At 34.9% G+C, this 25,027-nt stretch overlaps 1 protein-coding gene across 4 annotated transcripts in view; it reads right to left on the bottom strand.

Moving 5' to 3' along the window:
• Window positions 1–460: 460 nt before the first annotated feature.
• The window catches only part of ICE2 (interactor of little elongation complex ELL subunit 2), a 59,943-nt gene continuing 35,376 nt past the window's right edge, over window positions 461–25,027 (bottom strand). For all 4 annotated transcript variants that reach the window (XM_070469198.1, XM_070469197.1, XM_020894115.2 and 1 more), the window contains 5 exons: window positions 23,851–23,980; window positions 7,621–7,705; window positions 6,093–6,143; window positions 3,410–3,668; window positions 461–1,712 (listed from right to left, as the gene is read on the bottom strand). In XM_070469198.1, the coding sequence (XP_070325299.1) occupies window positions 1,590–1,712; window positions 3,410–3,668; window positions 6,093–6,143; window positions 7,621–7,705; window positions 23,851–23,980 (648 nt within the window). In that variant the 3' untranslated portion in view covers window positions 461–1,589. The remainder of the gene's footprint in view (window positions 1,713–3,409; window positions 3,669–6,092; window positions 6,144–7,620; window positions 7,706–23,850; window positions 23,981–25,027) is intronic.

Below are 25,027 nucleotides of genomic sequence, written 5' to 3'. Positions count from 1 at the left end.
TTAAGTGAAAACTAATACTAAAAAAATGAAAGCCATGTCTTTCTGGCATTCAGAAGTCTGAAGCAATCATTTTCTTAGCTTTTCTAAAAGAGCAAATTACTAGGGAATCCCTGCCTCTCCCATGGTTCACTGCCAAATGAATCACAAGTGGAGTATTTCAGGAAATATGGGCATGTGACAAAAGTTAAAAAAAAAAAAATGACCACTTGAAACAAGGCTCAATGTTTTAAAAAGGGAGGAAACTTATTAAAATACATAAGACAATTTCATTAATAACTAGTCATTAATTAAAAATATTATATAACCAACCAAAAAACTCAAAACAAACTTGGTAGTAAAAAGAGTATTTAAATGCTACTTACAAAAAAAAAATGCTACTTACAACAGTTGAGAAGGGTGCTGGGGCTAATTTCCTATATTAATATAAAATGCATAAAAAATTCCAAAAACAAACTTTGCCTTGAATTATAAAGCTTGTATTTTATAAATGATGCACATATTTACTGCACATTAAAGAATAGGAATACAAAAATTAAATGAGTTCATCCCTTCATAAGTACAAATAGTTGGCTACTATAACATTAAATGATTGAACCTTTCCTAAATTTACCTTCATGGTCCTGAAAATTTTAAATTAATTAGTATAGATGAGGAAAAAGAGCTTCTGTTTTACCACACGTTAGTCTTTCTAGTTGAAATATGAGATTTTTCTGGAAAATACACTCATCTCTTTGTTTTTAGTAGTGTATTTCAACACCTAGCCAGGATTTGTGCCAAGGGACAGAGGCAGTCACCGATCCTGTTACACCACAAGCTTTTTTTGTTTAAAACAAACTGATGATTGCCCAACAAAAAACTGTTAACTTCCTTGTGAATTTTCATAGGCAGAGAGCTTTTTATTTTTCTTTTTGGCTTCTGCAGTGGAATTTCACCAAAGTTTTTAAAGGTATTAACTTTCTAACTTGCAACAATCATCATTTTAAATCAGTATAGAAGAACTGTCAGATGGGTCAGAAATAGGGTTTACGTAAGTCAAAATTATTTCTGACAGTAGCAAGATTTAACCTTCTGAGCAAACCCCAACAGACCAGCATTACAACTGAAATTGTTGCTAAGTCATGTCCGACTCTTTGCGACCCCATGGACTGTAGCCTGCCAGGTTCTCCTGTCCATGGGATCCTCCAGGCAAGAATACTGGAATGGATTGCTATTTACTCCTCGAGGATTAATCTAATACATAATGATAAATATTGCTCCTGAAAGAGCAAATTATTTTCCTACTTACAATTTTTTGCTAAAGGTCGAGTATAAAAATATTTTCTTCTCTCTATATTTCCCTGCCACGATAATGCTAAAACATATCTATAGTCTCCTCAAACCTCAGGTGTTAAGGGCATATTGGCCCATTTGAGTTGGAACACTGCTTCACATAGTCAAAGTGTTTTTTTAAGGCACTCTAAGAACTCTCAAGGACAGTGAAATAAAAACATTCCTGTTGCCTACAGATTTTTCAGGCATATTTTCCCTCAAATTTTTCTAAACTAAATGTTGTGATAACTGGTTTTTCTTTGTTTTCCATGGTACAGTCTTTAAGTTATTTTTCTTTTACTTGAAGCCACTCCTTCATTTTCAACTTGCTGAGCAGGCAGACTTTTCGTTTCCATGGAAACTGAATTCCTGTGGCTTCTGGTAGGCATTCTTGTTCCACCAATCTAGGAGAAGAAGCAAAGAACAGGACAGTTTAACATGTTTATAATACAGTCAACTCTATTGTTTACACATGGAATAATTACCCTGCAAATTGTCCTTCATATATTTTTAGCCTCCAGCCACTTAATTGCTTCTAAGCAAGCTTTAATCTGACAGAGTTTTAAAGTATGACATTTTCAAATAACAATCAGGGAAGCAGACAGATCAGGGTAATCTGAGAGGAGTGAAGAGGAAAATCACTCTTTTGTGTTAAATTTGGAAAAGTTTGAAATATTAAATGAGGAAAGGAAGGAATGACAGACCTTTAGAGCAATGTGCTTACAATACTGAAATTGAAGGGCAGTAGAAAAGAAGAAATGAAAACTAAGAAGGGAGGGAAAGGAACTATAAGAAGGTCAGAGATGGTAAAGACAGGGAAGAAATTATGAAATGGAGAAACAGACAAAGAGTAAGAAAAACATAAGAGTCCAAAAGAGAAGAAAGATACAAAGAATAAATGTGAAAGAAGAGAAAATAAGACTCCAGTTTGAAAGGAAAACTGAAAAATACCCAACAAAAACTGTAGCTAAAATGGCTTAAAATACCAATAACTCATTCTGTCTATCCTTTTACTTGTTCCAACTAATTAATCACATTTATGTATTCTCTTGGCCAAAGTTAACAATGTACAAGAAGTTGTCATTTCTAAAAGGATTCTCTCAATAATAAGAGCGGAGAACTGAAAAACATAAACAACTTTTGTAAACCATAAAACTACTCTAAATTACAAAATAATCCTCAATATCTGCATTCTAGCTATTTCTCCAAAGGAACTGTGGACATTTGCAGATTAATACAGCAAGAACAAAAAACAAACAAACAGAAAATATCCACAGGATATACAAGTGATAGATGTTGTGGAGTGAAATATTGAGAACAGAGGCCTCAATAACTTTGACTCAAAGATTTTTGGCAGCAGGGAAGGAAAAGTTGGATTCACTCATAGAGGAGACAAGTTTTCCTTCAATTAAACTCGAACTGGAACTTCTTACATGATATAAAGAATGAGCTACACAGTAAACAGTATCTCAAACCATGGTTTTACAAAAGTTTCTGAGAAATATCATTCAACTGTTATTTCTAGGAAGGATGCTATAAAGAGTGTAACATTAATTATATCTGAAATATTGAGTTATAAAAAATACTTAGCATTAAAACACAATTTACTTAACATTTTATTGTACTTTTAATAAGGCACTGCAGTTACTAATTACTAACACTTGCTTTTATATTTTCCCATATCCTACTTATTAATTTTTAATTGCATCACCATAATTTTATTCTATGTATTCTTCTGCAAATTGCCTCAGATATTTAATGAAATAAAACAGTATACATAAAAACTGCAAAAAAATTATAACTCCTTTTCATAGGAACATAGGGATTTAACTGTGTGGTTGCCTTGCTCATGCCCTCACTGGGCAGGCTAATAGAATTTTCTTTAGCTGAGCATAAACCTTACAAAAACTAGAAAGTTCTGCTAAAATGACTGGGTTCACAAGAGCATATAACTTTACCTAATCGTTCCAATAAACATTGTTTTTAGAATGGTGTTGTGATTAACATGGCAAATACGGACATCAGGTTGAAATGCACAGTCAGTGAAACAGATTAATAATAAACAACCTAGTGGAACATTTTACTTCAGAAAAGATCCTACCTTTTGTTGTGCTGTGGGACCCAGTGACTTAGGTGGAAAAGTGCAAGGTATTCTTCCATGATGGATATGATATGGTAATAAGAGGCTGGGGTCTAAAGGGACCCAGGGAACCGAGAGGCTAGAAGGCACACCAGGAAGGCCGCAGTGCGTTTTATGCAAATTGTACGCTGTCCGAGTAACTTTTCCATCAGAGGTTTTGTAGATCAACAGTGAAGAATCTTCTGCGGCGTGAGACAACAAGTAGGAACCCTCCTGCAAGCTAAATCCACACAGTAAAACTCAACTCATTGATTCACTGTGTCAATTTCAATAGCACTTTCTTAACCATGATCTATTAATAAAATTAAAAAACAATTAGGGGAATGGGACATCATCTCTAAAAACACTCTGATGATCATATAAGACTTAAGAATCTTCTAATCTATTTTCATATTTTCATGCCTTTTCAGCAACTAGTTTTAGTTCTTATTACAAATTCAGGATGTATAATTATTTTCTTTTCACTGTTATGTCAGTCAATTTGTAAGTTTTCAATAATTTAATGGGAAACACATGTCTAATTCTCTAATTCCTGGACAACACATAATGAAAAGTACAGACATGTAAGTATGTAAGAACATATACATACATTCCTATACACAACATTTAATTAAACAAGCACTGTACCTACTTTCTGTCTACTAATAGGTGAACAGAGATAGAAAGGTGAATGTGACACACTACACTGAGAAGTTTAAAATAAAGTGGCAGAAACAGTCAACAGAACAATCACAACACTAGAGGCCCTGAGAATAATAGCAACCTAAGCAGTTAACAGGTATTGAATGTTTATCATGAACTAACTGTTGCACTGTTTATGTCCTTTTTGTCATTAAATTCTACATAACAAATCTTGAAGGGATAAAATTATTAACTCCGTATTACAGACAAACAAAAATTAGAGATGGTAAGTAATTTACCCAAGTTCTGAGTGCAGGACCTGCATATAAACCAAGGCAGTCAAACAACAAAAAAAACCCATACCCTTAATTATGATCCTGTACTATCACAATAATAAGTTCTGTCAAATCTACATTAAACACTTTCTCTTTAGAAAGCTTTAAGGAATTCAGTGTAACAACATGAAGAGCTAAAAGGATATGATTGACATACTGTGTGTTCCTTTTTTTTTTTTTAACACTCTTCCAGCACAAAGGTACTATGGAGGATATCAGTTCTTCCTCACAAACTATCATTAAAAACAAGGATTAATCATACTTATAAGTCATTCTTCCTCTCTAGAATTTGTGAATGTTACCCATCAATGGCTTGTAAACGTGATTAAAGACACAATGTAACAACAAAAGCAAAAATGTGAATGATGTACTTTGAAGATGGAATAAGGGACTACAATCTAAGAAATATAGGTATTTTTCCAACAAAGGCATACAGATGGCCAATACCTCTAATCATCAGGGAAATGCAAATCAAAACCACAATGATATGCCACCTCACTCCTGTCAGAATGGCTATCACCAATAAGACAATAAATAAGTGTTGGCAAGGATGTGGAGAAAAAGGAAACCTTGTACACTATTGGTGGGATTATAAACTAGTGCAGCCACTATGGGAAATAGTAGGGAGGTACCTCAAAAAATTGAAAATTGAACTGTCATATGATCCAGCAAATTCTACTCTTGGGTATTTATCATATATCAAAAAGACAAGAACACCAATGTTCATTGCAGTATTATTTATAAGAGCCAAGATACAGAAGCAAGTGTCCATTGATGAACAGATAAATGTGATATAAGTACAATGGAATACTACTCAGTCATAAAAAATGAAATCTTGCATTTGCAGCGACATGGATGTATCTAGTAGGTATTGTGCCATGTGAAATAAGTCGGAAAAAGACAAATACCATATGACCTTATGTATATATGGAATCTGAAAAGCCAAAGAAACAAACAAAATTAAGATAGACTTACAGATACATAAATAAAAGGGTGGTTGCTGACTGGGGGTAGTGTGTGTGTAGAGAAACAGGCGCAGGGGGCTTAGGAGGTGCAAACCTTCAATTATAAATAAGTCACAAGGATGTAACACAAAGCATAAAGAATGAAAACTATTGTAACAACTTTGTATGGAGATATATGGTTATTAGACTTATTGCAATCACTTCATAATGTATACAAATATCAAATCACTAGTACACCTGAAACTAACATAATATTGTACACTAACTATATATATTTCAATTAAAAAAAAAGAAATATAATCCGCCACTAGAAGCTGAGAATTAGGCAAGGAAACAACTGCCTCCTAAAAGCTTCCAGGAGAAGCCAGCCCTGCTGACACAAGTTTGGTCCAGTGAAGAGAATTTCAGATCTTTGAGTTGCAGAACTGTAAGAGAACAAATCTGTGTTGTCTGAAGCCACTAGGTTTGTGACAATTTGTTACAGTGGCAATAGGAAGCCATTATAATAAGCTGTACAGAAAAAAATGTTTAACTGTAAGCCCAGTAAAGACAGATGCTATTACATTTCCTTCTTATTTATATTTTCACAATTCCACTTTGACACAACAGAATAAATTTTGTATTTCTAGGTTATTTTTTGTCTATTCCTAACAACATGTATTCAAAGTTTTTTCACCCAAGAAAATTACACATATCAATGAAAAATGCCTCCAGAGTACTTACCTACTTAATTTTCTTAGAATGTGTTGGAGGATGTTAAATAAACTTGAAATCCTATTAAACAGAAGAAATCCAAATAAAATTAAGGAACAAAAAAAACTTACTCTTAATAACTATTAACTCCTCGGGAAAAGAAAAGTCTCAATAACAAAAGAAAACAACAGATGAAATAATGTAGAACAAATATCAAAACGTATTTCTAACTTGACTGAATTTTGTTATTTACTTCATTTTTGCCATTTTCTGATTTCCCTTAAAAATCATAAAGTATTTTGGCTTGTATCAGTCACAGCAGTGATCAGTAAAGAGATCACTATTTTATATTCAAGCTATGATTTTTTTAAAGAAATGTATTTCCCTTTAGAGTTCGTGTTTTTTAAAAATATGTTTTTGTTTTGTTTTTCTTGGCTGTACCACGCAGCATATGGGATCCTAGTTGCCCCACCAGGGGTCAAACCCCCCCTGCACTGGAGCATGGAGTCTTAACCATTGGACTGACAGGAAAGTCTCTCAAACTATAAACATTTTAATAAGTTTATAAGTTTAAAAATTTTAAATTTTAAAAGTTTAAAAAGTCTTTAGCAGAATTAATCTGCAGAAGAGTTTGCCTTTGAGAGGTGGTGGTGGTGAATTTCAAAGAAATTGACAGGTATTTTAAATGAATAAAAGGAAATGAAATGTAAGACACTGATTTAAATATCTCTTCTAGACCTACATTCATTCCCTTGATTATTTATTTAAAAATGATTTTCACTGGGAGAGGTAGAGCGGGCAGTGCATAAATGTATGGAAAAGCTTTTCTATTCACGTATGTAAATAAAAAGTTACCCATCAAAAGAAGTAATACTTATAACAGATGTTTAAGTATAAGCAAAGAAGTCAAACTTGAATCTGCAGCCTTCAAATACTATGACAGGCCCCAAAGCTGGAACTACAGAACTAATGTAAGTCAGGGCGATTTCCCACCCTTTCAGATGAATCAAATATATTAACTACCAAAGCTGTCATCCTAGCTCGGCTGTGTGCTCTGGGGAAAGTCACTCTGAGTTCCAGTTTCCTTATGTATAAAATGGAGATTAAAGGTACCACCAGTTCTTCCTGGAAAGTTGTGAGACGCAAATTAAATTAATTTCAATCTGATGTACAGTAACATTTGGTAGAAGAACAAATTTTTAGAAGTTAGAATACCTGAATGAGTGTATATATCCCTGAGCTCAAAGTCTGACTGGCCTATTTTTTCCCACCTCTGGAAAGAAGTGAGATATGTGTGCCCATAGTTCACCAAGATGGAAGACTCTCTATTGTTCTAGCCTCCTTTGTCTTAAGTAGAAATACTGGTGCCACTAGAACATTTAATTTGGAGATGGAAATTATTAATGTGAAATGGATCATAAACCGGATCAAGGAAAGCCTCAATTTATAAAAGGATGAAAGTCTTGAAAATAAATAATTTAAAGCAATATTTAGTGATAAAGAAAAATTAATGATCATATTAACAAGCTTTTAAATTTCCTACCACAAAATTTCTTACTTGAGTGCTGAAAGTTTTTCTTTCAATTCTTCTGAGGTAATTTCTTCAAGCAGGAAAAGCTTTGATGTAAATGCATCAATATGTCCTAAAATAAAGATCAAACTTAAAAAGAACAATTGCTGTATTTAAAAATAAAAAAAGCTAAGTTATCCAATTTTTTAAAGATTTTTTACACAATTGTCATAATTGTAAAGGAACTTTATATTCTAAAAAGAGAAATAGACATATTAAGTTTATTAAGTAAAAGTATATTTTAAAGTAACATATTTTAAAGTCAGATTATAAAGGAATATATATTAATTCTAAAATATTTGCTGAACATAGAAAAGGTTATACACATCCACATCAAAAAAATCATCTCTAAGTCTACAATTTAAGAACAACTGTTAAAACAGTGGTTTCTAATTTCTATTAAACTTGCATTTTTATGGAAATTAAGTTTTTAGAGAGCTTCCCAGGTGGTGCTGGGCTTCCCGGGGCTCAGCAGTAAAGAATCTGCCTGGAATGCAGGCGCCATAGGAGATGTGGGTCTGCTTCCTGGGTCAGGAACTTCCGCTGGAGCAGGGCATGGCAACCCACTCCAGTATTCCTGCCTGGAGAATTCCATGGACAGAACCTGGAGGCCTATAGTCCACAGGTTCGCAAAGAGCCGTGACTGAAGCGACTTAGCATTCATGTATGCACATACTGTAATATTATAAAAGCAAGCAGATAAAATAAAATTTATAGTTTGGGTATGATAAATACATTTCTCAGACAGATTTGGTTAAGGTAAAAACTTGGCTTAATTATTCACAAAAGCCAAGATGTGCATAACCGAAGTGTCCACCAACAGATGAAAGGATAAAGGTGTGATACACACACAAATAATGGAATATTATTCATCCATGAGAAAAAAGGAAATACTGCTATTTGCAACAGCATAAAGGACATTGAGGACACTATGCTAAGTGAAATAAGTCAGAAAGAGAAAGATAAATACTGCATGATAACTTATATGAGGAATCTGGGGGAATAAAAGTCAAACTCATAGAAAGAAGTAGAAAAGTGGTTCTCAGGGGTTGGGGGCTAAAAGGGTACAAACCTTCAGCTACGAGATGAATAAGGTCTGAGGATCTAATGTATAACACAGTGACTCTAGTTGATAATAGTATACCATATAACTGAAATTTGGTAAGAGAGTAGAACTCAAATGTTCTCATCAAAAAAAAAAAAAAAAAACAAACCTGAAGGTGATGGATTTGTTAATTTAACTAGATGAGAGGAATTCTTTTACAATGTATACATATAGCAAATCATTATGATGTATGATTTGAATATCTTAAAATATTATTAGTTTTACCTCAATAAACCTCAAAAAATCTGGCTTACTTTTTAATTAAAGCATATGATAAGATTTCCTATGGTTTATTTTTTTTGGTAGCAAAGTTTTATTGTAAAATAAATTGATATAAAAAAATGGGATATAAAAAGGGAAGAGAAGGGGTGTGGGTGACACATGCAGATGTGCCCTGCAGAGTACAGAAGAAATCTGCTGAAGCATTTGGGGGAAATAAAACAGGTGCTGGCAGATAGAGCAGGGATGGAAGCCACTCGGATCCAGGACAAGGTGAGCCTTCCCCTTTGGTACTGAGGTTCACCAAGGGGTTATGATCTGGCAGGGCCAGGAGAGAAGGGACTCGGAGACTTCTTCCCTTTAACCAGCCAACCAGTCAGAAACTGTCAAATCATCCACCCAGGGGGACAAAGAACCAGCACCCACAAAAGGCACTAAGTCCCAGACATCATGTAATTTCCTACAGTTTAAAAAAAAAATCAAAAGAGTCTGCTCCAAGTCTTACTTTCTTATAAACATGACCTAATTCTAGAATTCAAAGAAACAAAACAGCAAACTTTCATGATTACACTTGCACATGTTCCCCAACAAAACAGATTGAGACACAACACTGAGGCTTTGGAATGTTCCAGGAAGTGATACAAAAGATTAAATGTTATATAATCACATTAATACAAAACCCATGTTATTGCACCAGTCAAAAACATCAATCGCATGAGTATAATACTCACTAATGCTGAAAATTGGAGAAGGCAATGGCACCCCACTCCAGTACTCTTGCCTGGAAAATCCCATGGACGGAGGAGCCTGGTAGGCTGCAGTCCATGGGATCGGTAAGAGTCGGACATGACTGAGCAACTTCACTTTCACGTATTGGAGAAGGAAATGGCAACCCACTCCAGTGTTCTTGCCTTGAGAATCCCAGGGACGGGAGAGCCTGGTGGGTTGCCGTCTATGGGATCGCACAGGGTCAGACATGACTGAAGTGACTTAGCAATGCTGAAAATAATATCACTTTAATTTTTTTAGCTTCCAAAATTTGGTTATCAAAACACATGACCTGGATAGTTGACATCAATCACAATGCAAAAAAAACCTGCAAATATTTAATATCTCATATTTTATCTTGCCTCCTTTCATTTCATCTGCTTTGTGCTCATAAAAAAGAATTAGAAACATTTTTACCAGATACTTTTCTTCTAAGACAACAAATCTTTCCCCATGTCTACTTGTTCTTTCCTGTGCCAAATTTCAGTTTCCACCTCTGCATTTCTAACACTCATTACACAGTGATGTTTCTAATAAAAAGGACACAGTTTAATGGTTTAAAGACTGTCAAAAGGCAATAAATATTAAGTACAATAAAACAGTTTAGACATTTACTAAATGTGTCTTTGAGGAAACTCACAGTTCTTACCTTTTTAAAGCAATCTCAATGAAAAGTATGTATTATAGTATATGTCAAATATAGTTAGTCAAAAATATACAGAGAATACTGTACTAAGTTCTATGAGGGCTTCAATTCTCTCAACATTGGAACATTTTAACCTGTGGGCCTCAAATGAGTTCAGATGTTTATCTCCTCAGTCTTTGGGGCAATAGCTTCCTGGCCATTAACCCTCCTAGACTCTTTTGCATATCACAGTATGGTATCCAAATACTTTTTTAACTGTGTCAAGGTTGGGAAGGTTAGATAGTACAAATCAGGGCTTTACATACATGCATGAATTCATACATACACACACATATACAGGCAGTCCCTACTCTACATGCAGTAGGGGATGATAAAAACAATCATGCATAAGCCAAAACTATGCAAGCAATTTTAATAATCAATGGGAAAAATTACAATTGTTCTATTACCTTTAAGGTTTTTTAGTCAAAACATTATAAATTCCCAATCAGTTATAAATGCATGGAGAAATGAAGACAGTAAAAAGTAATCTTTATTTAGTAGACTATAAATTGCAAACACTGAGATTTAAAGTGTTATTTCATTATAAAAAACTCATTAAGAGTCACCTGAATAGTGCCTGTCACCTTCTCTTGTTAAAACTTATGATAGGGAGCAAGCACCTTTTCTATGCTGTGGAGGATGGTCACACTTTGCAACTTTTAAGGTCATGAAATATCTCAAAGAGTTCCTTCAATGTAAAACACTGTGCCAGGGTCATTTCTTCATCCTTTACGCCACAAGCACTTTCCTTATTTATGTGAGTCAGTTCACTTTCACTAAGTTCCTCTGGTGGCTTACCTTGTCTCTTAAACCTCAGCCCTGTCAACATTTCTACTGCCAGTTATTTCTTCTATAACTCCATTTATATTCAATTCAAATCCCATTTTTAGCAGTACGATCTTTTGTTTCTTTGCTGTGCTTTAATCTTTGTTGGCCAATTCCCTCTTCTGATTATCCACTTTTACAAAAAACATCATGTGAGTTTATCACTGGGAGACAAGGAGGGAACACAACTAGACATTTTGCTTTCTATGCACAAACTCAGTAACAGGTACACAATGACCAAAAACACTGACAGACTCTTAAAGGAGTGATATGATTGGTGACTGGTCCTGACGCACATCTGTTATTTATGTAGTGATCTGTGGACTGAAGAGTCAGCAGTAAAGCTGGTAGTTTACACAATTACAGTTAATATACCTTTGTAACTGACATTTGTGGATATCAGAATAGCATAAAGGAAGGACTGCTTGTATGCTGACTATGCAGAATTGATATACATTAGATAACTGAAAAGTGGATACAGAAGTTGTGGTAAGATGACTTTGGGAATTTTCTTTAGGGAGTACATATTAGTGTTTGGGGCAAGAGGGGAAAAAAGAACACAGCAATCTAAAGGAAGAGAAGAACATGTTCATAGTGAAGCAGGCAAACAAAAAACAAGTATTTTTATTCTACCTGAAAAGGAGACTAGGAGTTATAGGAAAGGTATTCAAGGTATGGTCCCTGGACTAGCAGCATTAGCACCACCTGAGAATATGCTACAAATGCTAAGTTTTAGGTTCCAATCCAGACCTATTGAATCAGACACTCCTAGGGTCAGGGCCGATAATCTTCAATCTAAAAGCTCTACAAATGACTGTGACACACAGTCAGTTTAGATAATTGCTGAACTAGAGTCCTATAAATCAATATACTCTTCAGTTCAGTAAGTGACATTTTGTATCTCTTGTGTTTTGTATGAAACACTGTATCTGATTCTCTTAATCACACATGTAAACTCTACCCTCACTTTTCTCTCCAAAAGAACTAATGCAAAAAAAAAAAAAAAAAAAAAGGAAAGCTCTAATGCACTGGTCCCCAGCTTGGATTTCTGAGAAGAAATTGTCTTAAATTTCTTTGAAATTTTGAGATCATAGAGCTGGGCAGGGAAAACTGACAATGAAATGCCACAGTTAAATGGAGGAGCGGCTAGCAAAGGTTGAGTGAGGAAAACACAGGTCACAACTTAGAAAGGACTAGGGTGAATGATTGCATGGGAAAGAAATACAAGCATGTGGAAATCTTCTGGTTAAGATTTTATCCCAGCTTCTAAGACACAATGAATTATTTGTATTCAGTCACACTGATTAACATTGTTATACACACAGTGCTTCATTTTTGTTATCTCTGACCCCCCCCCCCCCCAATTTTTTCCTAGCCCTTTTTAGGTTGACAGCAAAGTTATAAACACTTAAAAACTGTGACTAGGACCTCCCTGGTGGCACAGTGAATGAGGATCTGCCTGCCAATACAGGGGACACAGGTCTGATCCCCGGTCAGGGAGGATTCAAAATATTGCAAAGTAGCTAAAGCCCGTGCACCACAGCTGCTGAACCTGCATGCTGCAACTGAAGCCCATGTGTAAGAGTGTGCTCCACAACAAGAGACGCCCCTGCTCACCGCAACTAGAAAAGTCCATGTGCAGCAACAAAGACCCAGCAAAACCAAAAACAAATAAATAATTGAAAAAAACTGACTAAATTCTGATCCTGCCACTGATGGACTCTGTGGCATATATGAGGGTTTCTTTTTGTTGTTGTTGCTGCTGTTTTAAATAAGCAGCATCTTTCATTTTCAGCAACAAAGTCATCCTTAAACCCGAGGACGCTACACTGCACAACTCTGAGGGTGACCATTCATATGAAATGGACTGGGCACACTGTCTCCTGGGTGGTGTACAATGTGGAGATAATAAAAAATATTCTACTTTATATGTAACAGGACTCTACAACAACATTCAAAGGAGAGGACCACCTGTCAGTCCACTTACTTAACGCGAGTAATGTTCAGTTTTTAACTTTTTTAGAGAAAAAATAAAAGCTATAATATTTTCTTCTTGTATTCCAATGGCTTGTCTTACACACATCTAGGGACAGTAAAATGAATAAAGGATAAATTCTGCGGTTTGTTATCTACCATTTCCCTTCTCCTTGACTTTTACTGTTCCTTCAACCAATTATCCAAGCCAACTTCACTCTAAAAAATACTTACTGAGCACCTCTGTGTGTCAGATACTGTTCCAGGTGCTTATGATATATCAATAAACAAAACAGACAGAGACAGGCCATAAATCCATGAGTGATTAAACTACATAATGTTAGTGGTTACCAGAAAAAGGGAATGGCACTATATTCAGAGCCAAAAACCAGCAGAAGAAAGACACCTGGAGATGTGAGTCTGGCACTGACAGCTGTACCTCTCTTAGGAGCACCCGTTAATCTAGAGAAAGCAACTGAGAACTAAGAGGTGAACCAGAGTTTTTAACAGCCTCTCGGGATTAGAAGAACAAAAATGGTCTGTGAATTAGATAAACAAACATTGAGTTGGGACCCTGGCTCAGTGCTTCTCTACAAGGACTTATAGCTTCAACATACAGTGGCACATATGCATAAGATTTATTATAGCAAAAGGATACAAATAAAAGGAGAATCCAAAAAAGGAAAAGAAGTGTGGGATAAAGTTCAGAGAAAATGAGATGCAATCCTCAGAAGTCCTTTCTTGGCTTTCTATTTGGGATGATAAAAAAGCTCGGGAAATGGACAGTGATGATGGTTACATGGCACTATGAATGTACTTAATCACAGTAAATCATACACTAAAAACTGTACAGTAGGACTTCCCTAGAAATCCAGTGGTTAAGACACTGTGCTTCCAGTGCAGGGGGCATGACTTAGATCCCTGATCGGGGAACTAAGAGCCTACATTCTGTGGCCATAAAATAAACAGATAATTTTTTTTTTAATGTATAGTGAATTGTAGCTTGGAATTGTTAAAATGGTACATTTTATGGTACAAAAATTTTTCTACAATTTAAGAAAAAAAGGCCTTTCTCACTGGAGTCACACAAGATTTACTTAATTCCTCCAGCAACATCTTCTTTTTGTACCAGATAAACTTAATGAAGACTCTGCACTCAATGCTTCTATCGGGGGATGCATCATGCAGGTAGCCCTCTGTTTAACACATACAAAAATTCCAGACACTCAGAAAGCAGATGTTCAGAATAAGCCATATTATTTATACAGACAGTGTAGGTACAATAAGCCCTCCTTATCAGCTAATGGATGTCTTACATCAGCATAGGAAACTGTTTACTAGCCAAGTTCCCAGATGCTAGCAGAGAGCCAGCCTTGCAAGCAGACTTTTCCAAAGAGACTGGCAATGTCAGACCATGAATGGCAACATCCCAGCAGTTAGTGGGAAACATGCTGGCCTTTCTAGGGTGCAAAGCCAAGCTTCAAACCACCTAACTCCCTGTAATTGGATTACAGTGAATCCAGATTGCTAGTGTAGTCAAAAGTAATACAGGAAGACAACATTGTAGCTTTGACATCATGTCCAGAATTTTTCATATACAATTTTCTGGCCCCTGATAAAGAATATTCTGACATACAATGAAGAAACATGGAATAAACAAGAAGAGAGAAAAACAACATGGCACGGAATGAAGTGTCCCTGGAAAAAGATATGTTGAAACCCTAAATTCCTACTCCCTCAGAAAGTGACTTTCCTTGGAAATAGAATTGTTGTAGATGTAATTAGCTATGATGGGTGAACCTTTAATTCAATATGAATGGTGTCCTTATAGGAAGAGGACAGAGACATACAGGAAAAAAGATCCTGCATGATGACAGAGACAGAGATGAAAATGATATATCTACAAGCCAGGAATGCCAAGGATTGCTGGCAAACACCGAAAGGAAAAAGAGGCAACAAAGAATTCTCTCTTATAGGTTTCAGAAGGAGCATGGCCTTTTAAAACCTTTATTTTAAACTTCCAGCCTTCAGAATTGTGAAACAAGAAGTATCTATTGTGTTAAGCTATCCAGTTTGTGGTACTTTGTTATGGAAGCCTTATAAAATTCACACACACACACAAATAATAGAAAAGACTTGCAAAGACTCTAGATAACAGAGGTATTAGATACAGACTTTAAAGCAATTTTGCCTAATACACCTAAGATGTATTTACTGTGCCTAAGACATAATTGAGACTTTTTGTAGAAACTATACAAAAGAATTTCTACAGAAATGTGGGAAAAGAACCAAATGAAAAGTCTAGAACTAAAAAATACAGTAAATGAAATTAAGGACTCAGTGATGGGTAAAATAGTGTATTAAGGATAGTTGAAGAGGAAATCAGTAAACTAGAAGAAAATACTGAGAATCGTGCATGAAGAGTCAAAAGGAGGGTAAATACAGAAGAGCATGTAAGGGATGTTCAGAACACAGTAAGATGTAACACTACAACCTAGATCCTAGAAGAGAAAGCAAATGAGGAGGAAGTGATGTTTGGTGAGATAATGACTGAGAATTTTTCCAAACTGGTAAAGGCCATCAAATCACATACCAAGGAGCAATATGTTATAAAATGAACAACATATAAAAAGGAATATTTACAACAACAAAAGACTAACATAGTTTAACATAGCTACAATGTAGGACAACTGTTGAAAGGGGGAGAGATCAAATTTAAAGTCTGACAAAGAAAAGAAACATACTACTAAAAAAAAAGAAAGAAACATATTACTTGCAAAGCAGCATAAATGGATAAACAGCTGACTTTTCAACAGAACAAACCCAGGAAACATGGAGTGGGGAGGGGCAGGTTGGGAGTCTGGGGTTAGCAGATGTAAGTTACTATATACAGGATGGATAAACAACAAGGTCTTACTGTACAGCACAAGGAATTATATTCAACATCCCATGATTAAAATATAATGGAAAATAATACAAAAAGAATGTGTATATATATACACACATATATATGTAGTATAACTGAATCATCTTGCTTTATAACAGATATTAATGCAACACTGTAAATTAACTATACTTCAATTTAAAAACAGAGCAAACATTGAACTGATAATTAGAAACGCCTCAAAAATAAAACTCAAGGCCTGCAAGCTTCACATGTCAATTTTACCAAACATTTAAGTAAGAAATAACACTGATTTTTACAGAAATTCTACCAGATAACAGAAAAAGAAGAAATAGATCCCAAATCATTTAAGACATAAACTTAATCTTAATACCAATACCTCACAGGGAAACTTACAGGTCAATCTCACTTATAAACACAAATGTCAAGATAAATATTAATAAATTGAATCTACCAATTTTTGGACAGAGGCATGGGGTCGCAAAGAGTTGGACATGACTAAGTGACTAACACTTTCACCAGTATTTAAAAAGAGTAACATATCATGAGCAAGCTCGAATTATGGCAGGAGCACAAGTTTGGATTAACATTTTAAAATTAATTAATATGATTCATCACATTGGTAGAATAAAAAAGTTATACCATCATATAATCTCAATAAATACAAAGAAAATATCTGATAAATTTCTTTTTCAATCCGTTCATTATTAAAATTCCTTAACTAAGCATAGAAAGGAACTTCTTTCTTCAAACAAAAGGCATACACAAACACCCATACAAAACACCACATAAAATGGTGAAATGTTGAAAATCTCCTTTTAAGATTAGACACAGGCAAGGACGTCCATTATTTACCTTCTATTTGAATTCCAGGCAAAGGTAGCAAGGAATAAAAAGGTATAATGATTGTAAAGAAGAAGTAAGATGGCCATTATTTGCTGAGAAATTGTTTAACTTGAAAATATAAATTATTAGAATGAGCTTAGCCAAGTTACTAAGATACAAGATCAACATACAAAATTAATATGCAAATAAATCCTGTATTATCAGTAACAGCCTATAAGGAGATAAAATTTCAGAAATATCATTTATAATAATATATCAGCCACCAACAAAAATATTTAACAAAAGATGCACAAGAATTTTACAAAGAAAATCATAAAGATATTAATAGAAATTAAAGATATAAATAGAAGAATATCTAACTAAAGTTTACAGATTGAAGGGTTATTATAAAGCTGTTAATCTGTTTCACATTGACTGAGTTAATGCACTTCCTAACAAAAAGCCCAATCCTCCTGTTGCTGTTGGCTGAAACTGATAAGCTGATCCCCAAATCTGTAAATGCAAAGAGCCAAGAACAGCCAAGAAATTCTTGAAGAAAAACAAGTTGACACAGAATTCTACTAAAGAATCTAAAAAAGAGTGGATACATGTGTCTGTGTAATTGATTCACTATGCTGCACACCGGAAACTAACACAACATTGCAAATCCAAGATACTCCAATAAAAGTTAATTTAAAACAAAAGCTGACAAGATTTGCTTCACCAAACAGTAAAAGATTTTATAAAGCTAAAGTAATTAAGACAGTGCTAATTGTCTACCTAGAGTAATTACCCTAACTAGAGTAATTAAAACAGGATAAAGAAACAGGGAGTCCAGCTTAGATTCATGTATATAACTCAAGTAAAATGGGACAGCAGAGAACAGATAGTCTTTTTCAATAAATGGTGCTGAAAACTGAAAAAAACAAACAAACAAAAAAAAAACCACTTAATATTCCATGCAAAAATAAATACCACATAAACTATGTATCTGGAAATTTAAAAATAATTTTAGAAAGGTTTCCAGAAGATAGTATATTCATGACGCTGCTCTAAGGAAGACTTGTTAAACCAGGCAAAAAAACACTAATCATAAAGAAAATGGCTAAATATTGGTTTTTATTGAATCCAAAAGATACCATTAAGAGACTGAAAAGGTAAGAGCAGGAGAAAATTACTTGTAACACTTAAAACCAACAAAGAACTAACACGCAAATAAACAAAAAGTTGACAACAGTGAAAGAGGTTTGAATACGCAATTCACAAAAGGTGAACATCCACATGATTATTAATCACATGAAAAAGTGTCCAACTTCATAAATAACCAAGGAAAAGCAAATTAAAACAATAATGAGATGTTAATAATATATACCCACCAGCGTGACTAAAACTAAACTGATAATGCCAAGTGTGGGCAAGGATATGGAGAAGATATAACCCTCACATACTGCTGATTTAAGTGTATATTGGTATAATCATTTTGGAAAGCTTTCTGGAATTATCTAACTGAAGATAATGTAGCTTAAGCTATGACCCAGTAATTCCTCTCTCAGGTATGTGCCCAATAGCAATACATACACATTGCTCTAACAGACACTTATGTTCACAGCTGCATGAACATAGAAACAACCGAAACAGGCTCCCAAAGTTAAATGCATAAATAAATGGTGGTATGTTCTTAAAAAGGAAAATGTCAAAAAGAAAAATATTGTTATATACAACATAAACTTCAAAAACTATTAAGCAAAAGAAGGTACAAATGAAAGAACTTTATGATTCCATCCGTACAGAGATGGTGAAAACCAAATGATTACATTAGAAGGTGGGACACTGGTTACTAGTGGAGAAGAGGAAGAAGACTATATTGGGAAGTGGCACAAGATGGGTCTCTGGCGGTTTTAAGCTTCTTGATCTGGGTGTGAGTTATAGAGGTGCAGACTTTGTTACGTAATTCCTTGAGCTGTACATTTTTCACTTTTCTCCTGCATTGGCAGGTGCGTTCTTTTACCACCTGGGAGGTTCTTTTCTTTTCACTTTTCTGACTGTATGTTATACTTAAAAAATAACATATAGGAAAGAAAAATATTATCAAAGCAAAGGTATATGTTACTGACAATATTTTAGGACAGAAGTAGTACTATGTAGATCTTTTTGAAAGTTATGCATAAATACAGAGAAGTTCTCAGTTTTTTGTTGTTTTGTTTTAGCCTACTTTTAATCTTTGGTTAAGAAATCCTCTTTTACTCTCATATTTTTATCTAAATTTTAGGTTAATAGCTATTTTTTTCTCAGTACAAAAATATATGAATTATAACTTCATTGTCTTGTGGTATTTATTTTCATTAAGGAGAAGTGTACTTTTAGGGCATTACATTACAAAGGACAGGGAAATCTGGCATGCTGCAGTCCATGGGGTCACAAAGAGTCAGACATGACTGAGCAATTGAACAACAACAAAAATTACATAATCGTTTTAAGAAAAGGATTTGTGTATAGAGTCCCTGAGGTAGATTCAACAAAATATTATTATTACTTTTTGACTGCACTGTGTGGCTTGCGGTATCTTTTCCTCAATCAGGAATTGAACACAGGGCCATGGCAGTAAAAGCACTGAGTTGTAACCACTGGACTGCCAGAGAATTCCTTGAACAAAATATTATTATGTCCATTATCTACAGATGAAAAAGCTGAGGACTCACAAGTTTAAGTGATTTTACCCAAAGTAAAAAGAAAATTGTAAAGTGTGAAGTACTCATATACATATCTCTGACTCACACATTCAGCATGATTTCTACATTCCATTATAATGGAAAAGCACAGGCTGTGGAATCAGAAAACACATGGATATAAATCCCGGATTTCCCACAAATTGTAATCTTGAGCAATGAACTCTATAAGCCTCAGTTTTCTCATCTGTAAAACAAAGACAACACTTATTTTACAGAATAGTGAGGATCAGTAATAATGGATTAGTAGTCCTTGACCTCCATCACACACTTCATTAATGACAATTAGAAATACTGCTGTATTAACTTTATATATAGAAAAATACACAAATACATGTATATATACACACACATATACAGTTTCTAAGGAAAATTTTGGAGTATTTCAAGTGTATTATATTATAATTTGGTTTGAGAGTGGTAGATACATAAGGAAGTGAAAGGAGAGAACAAAACAAAATACACAGCAATACCCTAAGAGCTGTTACAATGGGAGCCTGAGAGGAGCAGAAACTAAAAGGACCATAAAAGTACAGGAAGACTGACACACAGAATAAAAAACAGAACACCTGAAAAGAAAGACATTACTAATTTCAAGTGTATTGTTCAGTTGCTAAGTCAAGTCCAGCGCTTTGTGACCCCATGAACTGCAGCATGCCAGGCTTCCTTGTCCTTCACTACCTGCTGGAGTTTGCTCAGACTCATGTCCACTGAATCAGTGATGCCAACCATATCATCCTCTGTCACCCTCTTCTCTTGTCCTAAATTTTTCCCAGCATCAGTCCTTCCAATGAATATTCAGGGTTGATTTCCTTTAGGATTGACTGGTTTGATCTCCGTGCAGTCCAAGGGACTCTCAAGAGTCTTTTCTGACATCACAGTTCAAAGCATCAATTCTTCAGCACTCAGCCTTCTTTATGATCCAACTCTCATATATGTACATGACTACTAGAAAAACAGCAGCTTTGACTTTAAAGACCTTTGTTGACAAAGTGATGTCTCTGCTTTTTAATATGCTGTCTAGGTTTGTCATAGCTTTTCTTCCAAGGAGCAGGTGTCTTTCAATTTTGTGGCTGCAGTGATTTTGGAGCCCAAGAAAATGAAATCTGTCACTGTTTTCATTTTTTCCCCATCTATTTGACATGAAGTGTATACTGTAACTCATACCTAGCAAAGCATCATACAGGTAAAAATTGAATATTGGTTCAATTAGCCTTTATTTAGATGTCAAAGGGAAATAATAAATAATTCTGAAGAGAGACGTACTAAATAATATTTTGTATACATCTTTTACCTCTTGACCATCTGTAGATAGGACTCTTCTTTAAAACTAAAACCACTAAGTCTACACAGTGTAAGGTAGAACTACAAAATAAAGAGCCTAAGTAATAAGCCACATGTGGTACTTTAGAGTCATACCTGATATATAACTTCTTTTAATTATATTCAGTCATTCCAGACACCACGAGGACAAACTGACTATTACTTTCTGTTTTTATCTTATTTCCTGAAAGTAACTGCAGCAAAACCTTATTTAGGAGTCCATTCTCCTCAACTCCCTGCCTGTTGCAACATTTCTCTTAAATTAGAAGAGTAATAAAATAAAAATGTAAAAAACCTCAAAACTAACAGATGTTTTTAAAATAGTATTTTGGAACATTCACCCCCACATAAAAAACAAAAAACCCAAACAAAGCAAACACACCATATAAGAATACAGCATAAGTTTTTCACCAAACAGTTGGCAAAGACACTAAATACACCACTTCATTACATCAAAATGAATGGCCTATCAGTAGATAGGATTCACTGAAGATAAACAGCACGTAAGGCAATGATTACTTATGACTTTACAGAGTACAGTAGTCCCCCCTTATCCACAGGTGACACAATCTAACAGCCCTCCAGTAGATGCCCACAACTGATAGTACCAAACTTTACATATACTGTTTTTTTCTACACATACATATGTATTAAGTTTAATGTATAAATTATGCACAGTAAGAGTTTAACGATAACTAATTATAAGATAGACCAATTTTAACAATATACTATAATAAAAGATTTCTGAATGTGGTGTGTCTCTCCCTCCCTCTCTCTCAAAATATCTTACAAATTGAATGCCTTTTCCATTTTAACTAATATTTATCTGCTCTGTGACAATAACCTTTGCAGTTTGAGGTTTGTTTTGCAGTTTGAAGGTAAAACAAACACATTCTTTATCCTTCATAACTTCAAGATAGAAGATTCATTCTGACCACAGATCTTTGCCACACAGCATATAAATTTTCTTTCCTAATTAAGAAAAGGAAGCTGAAAACTTTCACCTTTTCACTTAAAGGAAGCAGTCTGCAGTTTCTCCTAAGCATATCTAAATTGCCAGCATCACATACTCTTGCACTTTGGGGCTGTTAAGTAAAAAAAGGGTTACTTGAAGATAAGCACTGATAGCTGGGATACTACAAAGTGACTAATGGGCTGGAGAGACTAGAAAAGGGGTGATTCACATCCCAGGCAAGATACAAAATGGTGTACTTTTTATTTATTTTTTTTTGGTGTGCTTTTTAAAACTTACGATTTGCTTATTTCTGGAATCTTTCATTTACTATTTCAGACCACGGTTGACTAGTTGAAGATAACTGAAGCCACAGAGTATAACTGCAATTAAGGGGTGACCATTGCAGTTTTGATGAAGTAAATCACATAGATATAAATGACGGTAGTTTGGTTTGTTAAACTTTACATTAAAGAAAAAACTTAAATGTTTAAGTCAAGAACGTCTATTCTTTGTTAGTACTTAAAAAGGATTTCAATAGTAAGTTTTTGTTTGGTCCCCTCCTAACACAGACGTGGCTGAAAATTGTTTTCAAGTAGTTTACATGAAGACTTAGTGGGTTTCATGGCAACAGGTCTTTGGAGGAACACTGAAATTGTGGTTGTTGACTGAAAACTACTAAAACAAACTTCTGGCAGTGTGTATGAAGAGGCAGAAAGAGGCTAGAGCACCAACAATCTTTAGCTACTTCCTTTTGGGGTTAAGTAGAGAGAGTGAATCAATGATCTTATTAACACTCTCATCAAACATGAAGACAAATTATTGATTAACAAAATACAGAAAAGGTTTTCAAGTGAGTGACCTATTTTTGGATCAGCCAAGAAAAGCACACTGATAAACACTTAATTACATACCAGAAATTATGCTAAGTACTACAAGAATATAAAGTTTCATCAGACTCTGACTTTAAACCAGTTATTGTCTACTGGCAAGATAGTGAAGTGAAAGTCGCTCAGTCATGTCTGACACTTTGCAACCCTGTGGACTATACAATCCATGGAATTCTCCAGGCCAGAATACAGGGGTGGGTAACCCTTCCCTTCTCCAGGGGATCTTCCCAACCCAGGGATGGAACCCGGGTTTCCTGCATTGCAGGTGGATTCTTTATCAGTTGAGCCACAAGAGAAGCCCAATGGGAAGATAGGACAGGCTTTAAAAAAACAATTAAGTAGAAAGCAACAAACTGTAAAAGTGGTTAAAAAAAGGCAATGCATTGAGATATCAAAAGAAGGAAATCACATGAAGGAAGGGCAGCTTGAGATGGCTGGCATGCAGTGAAATATAAGGGATGAATTGAGAAGTATAGGAGTAAGCATTCCAATGGAATGGAACAATATCAATAATGATTATCAAGTAATCCTTTGTATGAAGTATGTTAACTGTACATGAACCCAGTCAACACAAAGATCCTGCCTAACTATTCCCCTAACAAAAAACAAAGTAAATAAACTATTTCATCAAGATAATATGTGAGATTTAAAAAATAAAATCATAAATTTAAGAAAATTTCAAAAAATATATTTTAAAATCAATTATACATTACTTTAAAAAGAAGCTTGTTAGAAAACACATCTATATTTTTTCATTACACTCCTAAATATTTTAAAAATAAAATGACTACACTGAGATTCATATACAACTAATAAGGGATTAAGAGAGAAATCAAAACATATGATAATCACTACTCACACTCTGCTATTTAACTCAGCAGTAGAAATGTTTTAATAGAAAGAAATACTAATACAATCAGAAAACTGAAAATTAAAAGTACAGAATTTACAGATGAATTAAACTGTGTATATTTACAAAGAAATTAAAAAGGAGAACAAAGCCTCTTGTTTAACTTACCAACATAAAATGAGGAGTTGGAATGCAATAAACTTTCAGTCCATAAGCGACAGAGTTCACTTTCAGTCAGAGCTTCAACTCCATAACAAGCTTGATACTCCACTTTTGGTAGTACATACACTGGAAATTGCTGCAATTCAAGGTTATACTCTTATAAAGCTTTATTAATTTACCATTAACAGTAAATACTTTTGCCTATATAAGTTTACCACTTTTCAAAATGCTTTCAGGTAATCTTTATTTCATCCCTTCAAATACAGTTGGATGCAGGCAGAAATATGGGTAGAACCCTTAGTAGACATGGGCAGCGGTGGATGAAAAAGAGATTGTGAACCAAGAGCCTCCCCCGCTGCTGCTGCTGCTGCGTCACTTCAGTCGTGTCCGACTCTGTGCGACCCCACAGACGGCAGCCCACCAGGCTCCCCCGTCCCTGGGATTCTCCAGGCAAGAACACTGGAGTGGGTTGCCATCTCTCTCCTTCTCCAATGTGTGAAAGTGAAAAGTGAAAGTGAAGTCGCTCAGTCGTGTCCAGCTCTTGGCGACCCCATGGACTGCAGCCCACCAGGCTCCTCCATCCATGGGATTTTCCAGGCAAGAGTACTGGAGTGGGGTGCCATTGCCTTCTCCGAGAGCCTCCCCTACCCCCAACCAAAATCAACCTCTTCATACCTCTTCATACATACCTTCAATCATACCTCTTCATACATAAACATATTTTATTTCTGTCACTGAACATGACTGACAGAATTCTTGGAATAAAGCCTGGGTTACATAAATTGCCCAAAGGTTCAAAACTAGAAGCTGGGAAAACATGACTGTAATACATACTAATAATTCTCAAGAGGGTTAAAAAAAGTATGATTTTTTTTGCCCATTTAAACCATTAGTCACATTGTCTCAGGCTTAAATACCCTGAGCAGCTTGTTTTCATTCTACGAATGTATGAGCACTAATACTTACATTAATACACATGGATGTTGCTCTCTTCATTAATACAAAAGACTTTATTCCAGACATTACGTACTTGACAAATTAGCCATTTAGCATTTATTGGTCAGGACTGTACAGATTAAGCAAAATGACTATACTTGTACTAGTCTAAATGAGATGTAAGGAAATCCATGCCTGTAAAATAATATAATGCTAGTCATGTTCACTGTGCTCATATTAACTCATT

The sequence above is a fragment of the Odocoileus virginianus genome, chromosome 6, assembly GCF_023699985.2.
Source record: "Odocoileus virginianus isolate 20LAN1187 ecotype Illinois chromosome 6, Ovbor_1.2, whole genome shotgun sequence".
NCBI lineage: Eukaryota > Metazoa > Chordata > Mammalia > Artiodactyla > Cervidae > Odocoileus > Odocoileus virginianus.
The sequence above is the reverse complement of the archived record's forward strand: the minus strand, read 5'-3'. Positions and strand labels throughout refer to the sequence as shown.